The 16,284-nt window shown below is 38.7% G+C and overlaps 1 protein-coding gene across 1 annotated transcript in view; it reads right to left on the bottom strand.

Moving 5' to 3' along the window:
• The window catches only part of LOC103479194 (low-density lipoprotein receptor-related protein 8), a 105,412-nt gene that overhangs the window by 52,839 nt on the left and 36,289 nt on the right, over positions 1–16,284 (bottom strand). Inside the window, exons 3-4 of the mRNA XM_017309857.1 lie at positions 11,955–12,077; positions 427–555 (exon numbers count right to left, since the gene is read on the bottom strand). Of these exons, the coding sequence (XP_017165346.1) occupies positions 427–555; positions 11,955–12,077 (252 nt within the window). The remainder of the gene's footprint in view (positions 1–426; positions 556–11,954; positions 12,078–16,284) is intronic.

Here is a 16,284-nt window from a genome sequence, read left to right as displayed (position 1 = left end):
TAAGGTGCCTTCATATTTGATGGCTCTAAGAGCTTCATGGAGAGTTTAAGAACTGTAGAAATCCTCCTGGTATCACCGGGAAGCCCCCTGTATCTGATGTTTCACACCACAGATCATTTTACATCAAAGAGGGACTGCTGTCAAGCACGGGTAGCTTAAATCTGGAATCACTTCGAATCCGTCGGAATATACAGTGACTTTCCTGCTGTGCTTTAATGCGTTGAACTTCTAARTAATAAAACYGAAGAGGATAAAACCTTTTCAGATCTAAAAGTTCATCTGCACTTCTTATTTATTCACTTGTAAACCATGAATGTTGCAGGTATTTATCAGAATGTCTCCTGAAATGTGATCAGCTGTAACAGAAAAAAATATATACATATAAAGTCATTTGCTTTTAGGAAGGCGACTTTATATAAAGCTCACCAGATGCACAGTCCTCCTCGTCCGCCCCGTTCTCGCAGTCTTTCTCCCCATCACATCTCCATGACAACGAGACACACTTGTTGGTGGATCCCCCGCAGTCAAATTTCTCTGGAGGGCACGTCTGTTTGCCTGTAGATGGAGATCAAACAGACAGGGGAAGATTTCCACGGTAAATTTATAGGCCCATAAAAGCAGTTTAAAAAAAACAACAAACAAACAAACAAACAAACAAACTACAAACACAACAGCCAGCATGCGATTAAAACTCATCGGATGCTACAACACTTGGTTTTTACTGTATGGGCCGCCTCTACAGCGGGGAAGCCTGCAGAAGGATCCTGAAACACAGCGAAGGCGAATTTGGCTGAAATGCAAAAGTACAATCCGCATCTCCCCGTCCACATCTCCCCGTCCGCTCCCTCCTCTCCCTCTTTTCCTGCCAATCTGTTCGGGTTGGCACAGTCGATTTGATGCTGATTACAGCGTGTTTAATATGACGAATGTGGTTAATTATAACCCTTTGCTTACAGAGCCGCCTGAAGCCTTCCAGCAAGAAATCAAAGGCACAACCTACAAAACGAATCAYCCAGCCTCTTTTATGCTTAGATTATTTATTATGCTGTTGTGGTGTTGCTTTTTATTTGACCCTTCTGGGGCCGTCATATGAATACTACTCTGTGAGGAAGTTGTTACMACAGGAAGACGACTCTGTTAGCCATCAGTGAGATGAAATGACTTCAGGAAGCACAAACAGTTGAAGAAGATAATTCAATTTAAGTAAATGTAATTTATTTATCGAAGCATCAAGGTAACTATCAAGTAGGACTGGGTAATAAATCAATAATATATATTGCAATAAACACATGATCAATATCAACAGTGGATAACATAGRATCAGTTTGGCAATATTTCAGACATTTAAAATAAAAAAACAAATAAATAATTATCAATAAACTGATATGAAAATGTTATATTGTGATATGTTTTCCAGCCACATCATTTAGCCCCGTTATATTATCAAGGTACATCTTTACATGCTAGGTAACTGCTAACTGTGCTAACTGTGTTAATATACATCTGAAATAAAATGCTAAAGACAGTATAAAAATATTCACTACATAATCATGTTGTTGCCATTTCTTCTTAATTGACACATATTACATTCTTAAAAAGCATATAAAAAAAATGAACTTTAATATTTGATAAAGGGGATCTAAAGTCATTCTTTTGGCTTAGATTTTCATAGTATAGGTATCCCTGTCCCAGTTATGCACGTTGCCCGTGACAACCTATTTGCAGCCCCCCACGCAGGAAGCAACTCCATTATTTGCTGAGGGCAGAGTAAGAACACGCTCCATAATGAACATCATTTGTGAGCTCTAATAGAATCTCTGATGCTGTCGCCAGTAATGTTAGCTGTACGTTGCATGGCGGGTTATTGGACCAGACAAGGAGGGAGTCTCCGAGGCCATGTTTGCACACAGAGCACATCTGTTCGTACAGTAACAACATTGTATTTCTGTTCAATCTGAATTCCTATTTATCTCAGGCAAATCCGATTTGCTGAAGATTTCGATTAGGGAAAAAGAGAAAAATCTTTTGGATTACAAAACGCTYGTAGAAGTTCTTTTATTCAAACATCAGTGCCAGTTTATGATTTGTACATGCATAATGCGATGTTTTACATGGTTTTTAATGCCTTTCCAGTTTCAGTTCCTATTGGTGCGCCGGTCTTACAAGTCAGTTACACTCTGTGTGTAAATGACTTTGTTCTTATCACAGTTTTTCTTCATAGAAATGCAGTAGTGAATGTCTGTRCATCATTTWCATAGAAATAATTGGAATTCAATTTCTATTGTCTGACTAATARTAATTATAGAGACAATATTTAAGTCAACGCTCRTTGAGGTTCACAGCTCTAACCCCTTCAAAATAAGAAAYGGATGTATTTTTACCAATCTGCTGTGGTACATACTGTATGCAAGCGAGTCACCACTTCCATTTAGAAACCAGTGAGCACATAACTTTATACTGTTTTCATTAGTAAGAAGATAAAAAGAACAGATTGAGTAACTAACTATCCCATATCAAACTAATGCAAAAACAGCTGGTATGAACATGAAGCTGGCTGAAACCTGCCAGCCTCTTTTTATTCAGAAACGCAATGTCGGAATGTGATGGTCATAACTATGTTATGACCATCMCAGCCAATACATATCACTGATATCGGCCTTTATTTTCCCTTTTCTATGGAGAGCAAGAAGCATTATGATTACTAGGCCYGTCACAATTACAAACTTTGCTAGACAACAAATTGTCCCCATAATTATTGCGATAAATGATATTGTTTTTTGAAACCATTTACCAATAATATATTGGTAATGGTATATAATATCCAACTTTAGCCACTAAAGAGAAAATAAACTTTAATTTTGTAAAGAACACTTACCAATGAAACTGGGAGATATTTTAACTATYCAAAATAAAACACGACGACCAAAGACAATAAAAAAATAAAACGGAGATAAAAAGCACTTTTAACCAAAACCATGAATAAAATACTTCATGGTGTCTCTGCAAAACTTGAATAAATATTAATCATTGGAATGGAAATTATCAAGCTCATTTTAAATTCACGTGATTAATTGATTAATTGTTAATTCAAAATTCTATATGCATACTTGAAATGTACACGGTATAAAATGATCCAAACTTTTTTCATCTCTGAATGATACTTAATAGGACTTTTTATAAAGTATAAAAAAATGAAAATCTAATCTTAGCAGTAAAAGTTTCACAAAGTTYTGTGCTTCTCTGTGGGACAGAACCATCTTGAGCATCATTGTCAACAATTTGGTTATTTGAGTCAAAAAAAGTTATTCAACATTCAGGGTAAATATTAGTTCTAGGTTTGAAAATAGTCCTCAAACTTCAGCTAAATGAAGCTGTAGCAACATGCCAGCCGTACCAACCAAACAATAGAGCTGAAAGCATAAAATGAAAACATCAAACCTGCCTTAAAAGTGATTTAATGTGTAATTAGAGCCGAGCATTCATCCTCTGCCTGAGTGCTGCTGTCCTTGCAACAGTGAGAGGTTGACAGTARGAAGGCAGGAGGAGGAAGTGCTGGAGACAGCTTGTGTCTGGGGAAAGCGAGCAGCAAAGAYGGCTAATGCAGAGAGGTCATGACCCCTTCAAATAAAATAAATAAATAAATAAACTCTCAGAGTCTACATCAGCAAATACTTCAGACTCAGAAAACCATGTGCTACCGTGTTCTGTTAACTGGGAAGTGACATTTGCCTCATGCACAAACTACGGGCTGAAAAACAGCTGCAGGTAAATGTCAAACAGGAGATTTGTAGCTCTGAAGAGATTTCAGAATGAGGTGGAGAACTTAAGTCTGCTGTGCTTCAAAACTGTCAGTCAACAATGTTGACAGATGTACGGTATTAAAATAATACTCTGGAAAATGTTCTGCAGCAATAAAGGAGATAAGAAAATATCATGTATCGCAAATAAGCAGCGTGATCAAGYGGTTCTCRATTAGCAAAACAGAAAAAAAGTATCGAGTCGAGACRGTAAAKGTTTTCTGCTACTTTCATGGCAGCAACAGCGATGTCGAGTCTTTGTTCTGCGACTTGTCTTTTCCAGTCAAACCTAATTTGCTTCTTTCCAAACACGACTGTCAAGCACTGACAAGTGGAGTATGTAAATGCTGAACCGAAATGAATGCTCMCGAATGAGTAACGTCTGAATGCCAAAGAATACAGGGGCTGCTTGGAATTCACAAAACATAAAGAGATGAAAGTGGTGAAGAGGAAGGCGTCTTAGAAAGAGGAAATGCTGTTCCACTGGGATGAATCTGTAGAACCCGCGGAGAATRACGTGGAAAATCAGAGCAAAAGAGMATCGGCGAAGAAAGGAGGAATGTAGGGACGGATGAATAGTCAGAATGTTGCACAACCTTTCCCGTTTTTGTTCTACGGCTAAACCGAARCYGTCCATACCAAATGGAAGGAGATGAGGAAGAAACGGCAGACCGAGCACAGAGCCGAGCAGAATGYGAATCTACCGGGCGGAGGGCGAGCTGTCCTGTCCTTTTAACTGATGGCTCCTTAATGAAGCGTGAGCTCCGCTCCTTCACATTCCAAAGATATCAGACCAGAGCCATGCCGTCTCAATCCACATCGAGACAGCCAAAAGTTAATGGATTCTGGTTTCAAACGGTAACAGCTTAATAAAAGTGCAAATTTGCCACAGACTTGGCTCTTGTTGAAGACAAATCTACTCATGACTTCTGCTGCAAGACAAAAGAGAATTCATCTCAGCAGCAATGACACAGCACTTTTTATTTAATGAGCATGGCTAACCTTGCTAATAGTGGCAGCTTTTTACAACATAAAGCTTTAAATGAAGAAATAAAAGGCTTGAAATCTAGAAGAGTGACAATCATTCATTCGTCACATGGTTCTGCTGTAACATGGCAAGAACAGGCCATAATAAGAACTATCCATCCACATAAATCCAGAGCTACAGCAGGATGATTTAGATCACGTGTGGAACTCGGGGCAAAGCCAAWCCGCCACAAGAACCTTCAAGATAATAGTTGCGTGCTTAAATATTATTTCATCAATCAAAACAAAGCAGTTTCTTTATGTACAGTGCCAAATGTCATCAACATRAAAAGATAGAGTATTATGTAATTATAAATAGGACCGGAATTTATTAACTCGTTAATATTGTTTAAAGTAAAAATTTWATATTTTTTCTTTACATTGTTCCGACGGGAGCCTTTGTATTTGCTYGTTTCTAATACGCCTGTAAATTTGATGCACAAGCRATGGATGACGAAGCTGCTTCTCTCAACCCACAGGGGGTTACTTTGTGCTTCAAAATGGCTTGCTGGGAAAGACTRCTGTCGTCTTCAAGTTGTGCTAAAAGGAGTTAGMCTGTCAGCGAAGCTATTCAGGTCTAAACTAACCTTGTTTAGCATCTCATTGCTAAACAAGGTTAGTTTAGTATCTCAATGCTAAACAAGTAACAGCATCACACACGTCTCSAAKGCTAACGTTTGCGTCCACATATCTAAAGAAGGATTTTTTWAAAAGGATGATCAAGAGTTCCTGAAAAACTTGAAAGCTGGATGGAGAAAATAGAACTTTGAACCAATATGATGGTGGAATAATCTAAATAACAAATTCAAAACAACACATATCTTTATTTTTGAGCCCGTATGTCTATTTACTCAATAATTTAGCAGCAAAAATGGTTTTTGAATTTAAAATGTTCCTTAGTTTGGCTACTTTTGTCAATAAATTCAGCCACAACTGGCACTTTGTGATCTTGATATGGCCCAAAATGAAAATGAGTTTGACACTCAACAGGTCAAGGGCAGAATCATTGMGAACACATGTACTAGAGAAACTAGCATCTATTCATGAGAAATAAACCCATCTGGTGGGTTTCTATTTACTGTGAGAGCACTCTGAGGCATGTTCACCTGTAAATGTCAAGGTCGCTGTTCGGGTGGTGAAGGATCTGATTCAACACGTCCATCTCRGAGCTAAAACAGGCACAAAGTGTTTCGSCATCTTGAGTCATTCTCAGTTTCACTGCTTCATTAAACCGCGTTAGGATGGACAAGTCTCCGTCTTTGAATTATAGATCTGTAGTGAAAGAGAAACCCACTTGCTGCTTGGAGACTACAAGATGGAAAATTGTTATCCTCAGTAAAGTGTGTTAGTAGCAAGGAATACACTTTTGTTGCATGCTAAATGCGTGACCCTGGCTCCTGGAGTGTTACTTCATTATCCAAATAAAACCACTGTAATACTTTTTTCCCCCCGCTGATTTGTTAGCAACACCTCTCAGACTTCATTTGGAGGATATACTTGAAAAGTGTTCTACCACATTAGACCGATAACACGCACATGTTTTTCCCCACTAATTTGATAATGTACAGCTTAAAGCAGTTGGGTGAAGATATAATCACAACTCKGCGTACCTACCTCCAAATCCTGCTCTCGGCGTAGAGAGATGTGAGCAGTGGAAACTAGTTCTGCAATCAAAATAAAACTACTGAAGTGTTTTTGTAATGAGGTCAATTTATGACTTCATTCCTAGAAAATCAAATATGTTGACTTGGATTCAAAGCAAGTAGGTTTATGTTTTACCGCTAAAAATTATGCCAAGGTTACCTTTTGATAGATGCTAATTGCATGATTGACTTTTATAAATCAGGGTTACTCTGGCATCAAAGTAGCATAATGAAATATGAAGCTCTATGACCATTGGCGTCAAGGTGATGTAAATGTGGATGTGTGTGGGGTAGCGTGTGTTAGTAGAGTATGTATGTGTGTGCAGTAGATGTTTGTGCTAATGATTTATGTGGAATTGAAAGCGCATATACCTGACAGCATCCAGTACCCAGAACAGCATCAGTTCATGGAAGCCACAGCACCCCCCGGGAGACAACCCCCACAGAGCAATTATTCGCCTGACATGGAGGTAGGTCAAATTGAAATTTCAAAAATAAATTTGCTCAATGTAAACACACCAATTTTGAAGAAACTCACGTTTTCAACAAAAAGATTTTGCGCTAGGATTAGGTGGTTTTTCCAGCTGTGTCAAAGTAGAAAACTGCAATCAATAGAAACACTACTTTGCATCACGCAATTCACCAACAACCAGATGTTACTGCTGGCAGAGATGACAAAGAAGACAACAGGAAATATTAGGGGAAAGATGGTTTGTTTTTAGACAATGTACAGCTGGTTCCACCAGAGCTCTCACAGCATCGCAGTTCATAAAAAGTTGTGTCATTTGAACGTGTTGAATCCATCGCTCTTCTGTAAAATTGCAGACTACAATTTCCCAAAGATGCTGCACACATAGCTGCTTTCAAGTTTATGGGGCTTGTCACTCCAAYGCCTGAATAAGATGCCGATGTCTCCTTTGATTGGCTGATAGATGATTAGCTCTAGCACCATCRCTGAAGTATTAGCATAACCGCATGGAGAGTGCTGGAGTACGCACTCTGCACAGTGCTTAGGAGTCTGATGTTTAAGTTTATATATCGTTTGAATAAATCTCAGAATAAAACTATCATTGCCTTAGCCTGATCTCAACACGATACCATTCACACATATGGAAACACTGGTATAGTTGTCAGTGATTACATCTTATCTTATTTTATTTGATTTCTAAATAATTGTAGAAATGGATATGTATGCCTATGTGTTTTTTTGTTTTGTTTCTTGTTTGAGTCTGAAATAAAGTTTCTATATATATTTCTTTAAACAAAAATGAGCATCTAAATAGGAAGACTTTTCATCAGTTCATCAGAATTGACTGACATATATCAACATTTGATTTTTAATCTACAATCTAAAGTAAATATGAAGTGAAAATTCTGTATTCATTGAATTTAGAATGAGAATTCAGAATGTGTCCATCAGTGCGAGTAAATATACAAACGTTAAACTTAAGAGTCACAATGACAGAAAAAAAGTCATTTTAGTGGCAAATACCCAGTTTTACATAATCTCAATATTTCATTTAGGATACATTGTGTTGTATTTGGGGGGATATTTTTTCTCTCTACTGACAACAGCTGAATTTCTTGGCCATAACACTGGTGGATTCTCAGGAGATTTCTACTTCCTGGTTAAATAACGTTTTAAAATACAAAACCCAAAGTCAATATAAGACCATGGCTTCGGCTTTAACTCCTCCAGAAAAATCCCAGCAGGATGTGAAAGTCAATATTTGCCGAGGATTATGAGGAAACTTCTTTTATAGAAAAATCTATACTCCGCTCTAAATTATGCAACACGTGAAAAATTACATTAAAAGCAGAACACAGGGGCATTTAAAACTTCCATTTCCTTTTAATTTAATTCATTTGAATAATGAAAGCCTCCTGCAGGAGCAGGAAAACACCAAAGTTCACTCATAACTGTCAGCTCACAGATATGTCTTCAAAATCCCCGAGGACCAGCCGACACACGGACTTGAGCTGAACTTATTAATTTTGTCAGGAAGCGTCATGCGGCCGCCATCCCACCCTCACTCTTAAAGCCCATGAAACTGTCGCTGCTGCATTGTGGGAGCAGGAGGAGCTCCTGCACAGCTGGCTGCCGTGGCCCACTTCCTCCTTGATTACACGCTAATCTAATTTGAAAGCCAGGAGCTCTGGCACTTCACGTGTTTCTCCAAAGAATCATTCATTTTTCACTGCCCGGGAGTTTGACTCGTTCCGTGTGGCCCGGATTTGGAGTCATCAGAGCAGTGCTACTCTAGCGTGTAATTGGGAATCCAATCAGTGAGGCAGAATGACGCTGGCACAGATGTCTGCAGCACAAAGTTCAAAAAATGTCTCAGCTATGTGTGTGCAAGCGTGATTGTTTGTAGCGCGTGTGTGGGTACTTGGGAAACATAAAAAATTCAAAAAGCCATCTAACTGGAGCTGTATCTGTAATAATTACTGCCATAACACCAAAAGTAATCGCTCAGTTAAGTTAAAGGTAATCTTCAGGGAGTGTTATCTATGTGTGAATATTCTATATCTGTAGGCATGAATCTTATTTTGCAGCTCTAAYCAGGTGTATCTGGGCTTGTTTGAATGAAAGGAATTSCATTTGATCAATACGATCTTGGAATTGGAAGATACACTGGATTGCCAAAAGTGTTCTCTCATCTGCCCTCACACGCATTTTAACTTGAGTGATGAATGCATGTGAGATTCTAGGGAGATTCTCCACAAGTTTTAGGGTGTTTATGGAAATGTTTCTATCCAAAAGAACATTTGTGAGATCACACACTAATGTTGGACAAGAAGGCCTGACTCTCAGTCAATCCTGGAAGGCGTGGCCAACATGGCTTTGTTCACTTCCTCCACTGTTAAAACTACAAGGAGACGACAAATGTAAAACACAGCAAAAAATTTACATTATCGTTCACAACTCAACTCTCTATTTGCTGATTGGCCAGGATAAAATTCAACCCAAGAAATCAAACTCAAATGGAGGAATCCTAAACAGAGCACTGAAGGGAGATGAGAATTGAGTGGAACAACGACAAGGCTAGCAAAGGCTGTGAATATTTAGATAAATGGGATTTCATGATTTTTTTTTATGCATTTAAAAAAAACACTCAAAAACATTTTTTTACATCATCATTATGGAGTATTTGTGCTTAGAATTTTGAGGAGAGAAATCAATTTAATACAACTTGGAGTAAGACTGTGACACCAAAATGTGGAAGAAAGTGAAGCCCTGTACCTTCCATGTGCACTGCCTACAGATGTTAGCTAATGAGCTACAGACTACAATCCAGATGTATGCATATTGTGTCTAATTTAAACTACCAGTTTATTGTTCAATAATAAGCAATAGCTTATACTTTTGAAACTTGTACTAATCTAACTTATATCTAGCATGCAAGCTGAAATATCTTATTGCATAAAGTTCCCATTGAATCTGTTACTCCACAATCAGACAAGTAATAAATTGAGTCTTATGACAGATGATGAGATGACTGTAGCTCAAGACGCATTTCTAAATTGACCACTCTAGAGTTTCCCCTCTCTCTTTTTCGCCTCTTTGCTGTGTTTATGTCCCAACTGGAGTCAGCCAAACAGCAGAGAGACAGCTGTGGTGAAGATCTCATTAGGAATCCCCTGTTCGGTTAATGTTGTGATGATCTGACTCTTTCCATGTGAAGTTATCTAGATACCCAGAGGCAGTAAGGTTAGAGCAACTTATGCTCAAGCTGCTCTTTTTGTGTGATGTTTCCAATGTGGCCTTCTGGACGCCAACTGGAAAATAAAACCTCCGTTCAACTTATGGAATTGAAATTTTTCTAATTTAAAGCATCAAGCTAATGCATATGAGATTTCCATTTTGATGGATTACTCCCAAACTGGGACTCGTATCTCTTTATTTTGACGCCAAGATATGAATCCTTCCTTCATTATCTTTAATTGGGTTTCCAACATAAACATGCTGTCCTTCCAAAAGCCTTTTTATGCGAGAGGCATTGGGGGGATTCTACTTGGCTGCTACATTATTTAGAAAAAACCCAGACCAACACATTCACAGCCAATAAAATGTTATAGAACTTGAATTGCAACCTTCTTTCATTTTCAGCATGGTTCCACATTTGCAATCCCTCCAAAGAAACACTTCCAGTATAGTTTTAAATCTCAAAACTATAATTATTGAGGCTGGAACTGAAGTAGTAGACACTCTATTGGCAAACGTCTTGCCTAATCTGAACAAAATTAAAAAAACAAACCAATGAGGGGAAACAACAAATACTACCCATTTACCAATTATTGTAAATATACGGAAACTACTTCTTAATCTCGTAATCCCATTTTCTAGTACAGCATTTGACGTTTTCTGATAACTGAAGGGTAATCGAAGCAACCAGGAGCCAAAGAAATATTAAATCAAAGGGGAAAAAAATGATTATTAACCTCCCATGCTAGAGATCCTGCTCCATTTTTAAATGAACTCGCCTCCATTGAGGCCTGGCATGTGAGACCAATGAAGCCGACACCAAAAGAGAGCCAGGCAGCATTCTCGGGTTCTCACAGCTTGGCAGAGATAATCGAGGGCTTTCTTGTACTCGCCGTCAGACAGCATTGAGTTCTAGAGTGAGTGGGCGAGTGGAGGCGGGCGAGACGGCTGAACTGCTACCAGAGCCAAGACAGCAATGGAAATCAGCAACTTGAACACAGGTTCCAGGAGACACATGTTAAATCTAAAATCTCTGAGGTGGAGGCATGACACCTCAGACGACAAGATACAACGAGAAAATGGCCGCAAAATTCTGTTCATTACAGAAGGAAACGGTAGGTGAGATAAATACCACAGTCAATCAAAGAAAAGACTAGTTTCTGAATTTGAATTCAAACTTTGGTGCCATATTAATTTTCATAAGCAAAAAATGGTGGCAAGTTTTACTAAATTAACTGCTGAGATCTAGCCTAAGCATCTAGAAGTAACAGAATGAAGTGAACAGGAAATTATGTTGTAATTAAAGGAAAGGACTAACACTAAAGAGCAGAACCCAAGAAAAAACAGAAGAACTCAAAACAATTTACAGCTAAAGACCTGAATGGCAATAATAAATAACTCAAAATGATCCAGAAACAAAAACAAGTGGGAACCTCTTGCTCCTTCCTGTCATTGTCTTCTTGGTCATTTTCACCAGTATAACATCCAGCTGTTGAACACGTGGCTCATCTAATGTGAATAAAGCGTTCCTGTTGCCATTTTGCGAAATGCATCCATTTCAGAAATACCTTGCGCAAAAACATTTTTGGAATAAGGTGAGCTTTTTCAAAACTGAAGGTTTTCAAGTAAGAAAAATTATTTTCATAATTTCAATTTGCTCAATTTTAAGATCAATGGAAATGCAGCTTATGTTGCTAGGTTGTAGACCTTGACTCAGCAACTTTTGCTAACGTAGAAAAAACAACAATCGTTTGGTGCAGGATAACAGAGCATGGAACTTACTGCACGTCTCCTCTGCCTCATCAGAGCCATCTGGACACTCCGGTTCCCCGTCGCATCGCCACCGGCCTGGGACACACTGTCCGTTTAAGCAGGCAAACTCAGCAGGGGCGCAGGTTTTCCTGGCTGTTGAGAAAAAGAAGCGCAGCTTAGGTCAGAGCGTGTGAATGTAGGGAAGTAAAACTTGTAAAAACACAGCAGTCAAACCACGCCGGCCAGAAACTGTACACTTGATGTAAATCCCAGCAAACATCCTCTGATCAGAGGAGATCAGTCTCATCATTTCTCTCATTATTCCTGCCTAGACCTCGCCACCGCTGACACCCAGCGCTAATTATCTCCACTTCCAACCATTTCAGCGACTCTTATTCATTGTGCCGTCTTCCCCTCGCTCCATCTGTCTGGTCGACAGAATGAGCCTCTTCCTGCAGGTTTTCTATCGCAGAGCAGTGAAATGGATGCTAATTGCTAAATCTMAAGGAGGTTAAACGTTTTACCTTCCAAAGCTGTTTGGAATATAAAAACAGCCGGAAAACATATCATGGGCATAAAGAATGAGAGACATTTAAGGATCGTGTCTGTTAAGGAAGTTGGGAGAAAATTATGACCATGAGTTTATCACAGTAGCTATCTCACTAATTCTTAAAAAACATAAACAAACGCTCTGCACAGAAACTTTGCCAAAGGCTCGAACACAGGCAGAGGTCAGAGTCAATCAATTTCCTGAGGCTGATACTCCAGGAGGACCTGTTGTACACACTAATAAATCACTGGCTACAAGCCCTCAGCACAGTTGTCTGGTCTTGTTATTCACACACAACTGTTGCTGGCTCATTTTCCACTTCCCATCGCAGGACACCACAAAATGGATGTGCAGCCAAAGCAAGCAGTCAGCAATCCGAGAACACGCTCGGACTGCCTTGCAAAAGTATTCATACCTAGACTGTACTTGGATATGATCCTGCCACAATAAGGAATACACCAAGCAGCACAAGTTAAAATAGGCTTTAATTTTCTCTTTGTGTGCTCCTTTGTATAGTTTGATCAATCTTTAAAGTGATGTTGCCCTTTAATATTATTGAAAAGCTCCCATGTTGAAAAAAGTACAGCAAACATTTGACACATGGTACAGTGTAGTTAGTTTGTCTCTTTTTTGTTATAAATGTCCTAACTGGTAGTGTTGCTTGTTTTCCCAAACTGAGGCTTGTGATTAATATGATTTTGAAGGGAAACGTTTTGTTGAGATTTCATAATCCATTTTATTTATTGTTTTGGTCTTTTTTTTTTTCTTTTTTTTTTAAATCTATTTCGGATATTCAAAATGTCCACCAGTTCCGGTGTTAAATGTTCTTTGGAAATCTAATTTTATTAAACTTTAAGAGGGTGCATTTTCATTATTATACCTTAATCATTATATAAGTTGAAAAAAATGGTCTCAAAAGGACATGATTATCATTTATTTAAATAATTTCCAGGACAATTTAGAGTCCAGCAAAGTTAGACATAATTCTCTCTCATTATCTGACATCAGCACACTGATAATGACTGGCAAGCATWATCAGTATCAGCTTAGTTCCTGCTAAAGTAAAGGTTAATAATAACACTTCCAAGGCGGGTAACAGTGATGTCATTTAAGACCCCTGTTTTAAACCAATCAACAAATCCCTTTGTTCATTGCCTTTTTAATGAYAGATGCTGCCACTTCTGTTACCTTGATTCATTGGCATAATGGTTAATCAAGCGTGTTTGTTTAGTTCCAAGGCTAAGGGGGTAAATGTGAATCAGCGAGAGCTCCATTCTGTCATTTTCCATTATCACTGGATCCTGATCACGGCTGTGAGCAGGCAATCACAAGTTAAACTCAGATTTTGTCTAAGAATTAAGCCAGAGAAAGCATAAACTATTAATTACCACAGAAAACAGCTACAGCCAGACTAATTAAAGTCGCACACTAGCGTACCATCAACCAAGCACCTACTTATGTCAAGCCCTTCCCCTTTAAATCAACAATCGATGTTCTTGATAAGACTAAAAGAGCTGGACTTGTTAGGCAGAGGGTATTTGCAGAGGTCAGCTGAGAATCAGCCGTTGTGTGATTTTCCTGACCGCTCTCCAGCTGTAAGAGCAGCGAGACGTTCCTCACTGAAAAGCACTCGCACAAGAAGCCGATTATCGCTCACWAATTCTTGCAGCTGGGAAAACACTGACAGAGTCTTCTAGCTGCATGTGAAGCAATAAATGTGTTTGTCACAAACTCTTTTATGCTTTTCCTGCAAAATGCATGAACTGACCCGGTTATGCTGGAAAGAAAAACAACAGCATTTTGCTGTTTTTCTTTTTTGTTCTTTCAAGTTTGGGTGTTTCTTCGTATTCGTCTGTCTTATTGTAAACAACGAAGAATATAAATATGTTTGATGGCAATTTTTCTTCTATAAGAAAGGAAACACATTTTTCAGTATGAGGCTTATTTTTCTCTTCTATCCTCAGTGACAAGCAGGAATGAAGGCCTTTTTTTWAAATCAAAGATGGATAGCTAATGTAGCAAATAAGGACTGCAGCATTGTTTGAACATTTCAATTGTAGTTATGTAATCTCATCAGTCACATGGCATATTTTTGAAATATATACCTCCTTGGTTCCTCAAAGAACCTATAATTTATGCTAAAATGTAGCTGCAGTGTGGCAGTAGGTGGTAAAGACATCCTGCACAGAGAGAGAGCGGCCAACTCAAACCTTCAAAAGACATTACACATMCTGCTGGGGATATTTTAAGATCATTTATTCTCTTTTATTTTAGAAAAGCAAAAGTTAACTTCTTAGTATTATCACTGAAAAAATTATGTGATAAAAAAAACTGATGAAAACACAATTCAAGATGAAAAGCTCTGCAGCACTCACAGTTTGGACTTTTTCTGATTGCATGAAGATTGAAAAAAAAAGAAAAACACCGATGGGCTGCGTATCTCCTGCAGGTCAAATGTCTCCTCATTGTGCAGCTACTCAGAGAAACGGAGCTTCCAACCTAATCCAGCTGCGCTCCACTCATTTCACTAGAGGTCCGCAAGGGCCACAGTTCCATCCATCCATCCATTTTCTTTCACCCTTGTCCCTCAGTAGGGTCGGGAGGGTTGCTGGTGCCCATCTCCAGCTAACGTTCCGGGCGAGAGGTGGGGTACACCCTGGACAGGTCACCAGTCTGTCGCAGGGCAATACAGAGACACACAACCATGCACACACACACTCACACCTAGGGGCAATTTGGAAAGGCCAATTAACCTAACAGTCATGTTTTTGGACTGTGGGAGGAAACCGGAGTACCCGGAGAAAACCCACGCATGCACAGGGAGAACATGCAAACTCCATGCAGAAAGACCGGGAATCGAACCCAGAACCTTCGTGCTGCAAGGCAACAGCTCTACCAACTGCGCCACTGTGCAGCCCCATCTCAATATATTTATACCTTTTTTACATTTATCAATAATCTTCTGTATATGCATCTTAAATGAAAGTTTTTTATCAAACCTTACACCTAGATACCTTACAATATTTACCTGCTTTAAATTGTTCCCATATAACCTAAGATCTACTGTAGGATTAACCTTTTCTTTGAAAAACATACTTGTGTCTTCTCAACAGACAAATGAAACCCCCATTCATGTGACCCTGTTTCAGCCTTATTAATTGCTGATTGCATTCTATTTTTTAAAATACTAATATTGCCTCTCGCCCATAATGCCCCATCATCTGCATATAATGCTTTACTAATTCTAAAATCTATATTATCAAAAGTATCATTAATCATTATATTAAAAAGCAACGGACTACATACACTACCTTGTGGAGTTCTATTTTGTATAGCATAAATATTTGAACAATTTACCGCAACTCTTACTTCTATYGTTCTATTCTTTAAAAAATCCTTWATCCAATTAAACATTTTCCCTTTTATTCCCATGTTATCCATCTTAATTAATAAGCCCTCTTTCCAAAGCATGTCATATGCTTTTTCAATATCAAAAATTTAACTGTCTTCTTCTYTTGTTCTATTCTTTACATTTATGCATTCACAKAAACTCATGCTCGCCACCTAGTGGACATAAACATAATTCATTCAATCATCACACTGACCTGAGTTGGATGGAGTGAAGTTCCCATAGCACCGCAGTCCTGCGGGCCTCAAGCTATTCTGCCACCGACAATCAAGCATGAAACTTTGGCCCTCATGACACTAATTTATTTAGAAGTACCAAACTTGAACCCAATACCTCAGCGTGTCTGTTTCATACATTTTTACAAGTGTATCAGTGATGCCTCCAACCACTCGTCTGAATAC

This window comes from Poecilia reticulata, linkage group LG17 (assembly GCF_000633615.1).
Source record: "Poecilia reticulata strain Guanapo linkage group LG17, Guppy_female_1.0+MT, whole genome shotgun sequence".
Taxonomy (NCBI): domain Eukaryota; kingdom Metazoa; phylum Chordata; class Actinopteri; order Cyprinodontiformes; family Poeciliidae; genus Poecilia; species Poecilia reticulata.
This window is presented reverse-complemented; position numbering and strand designations above follow the sequence as displayed.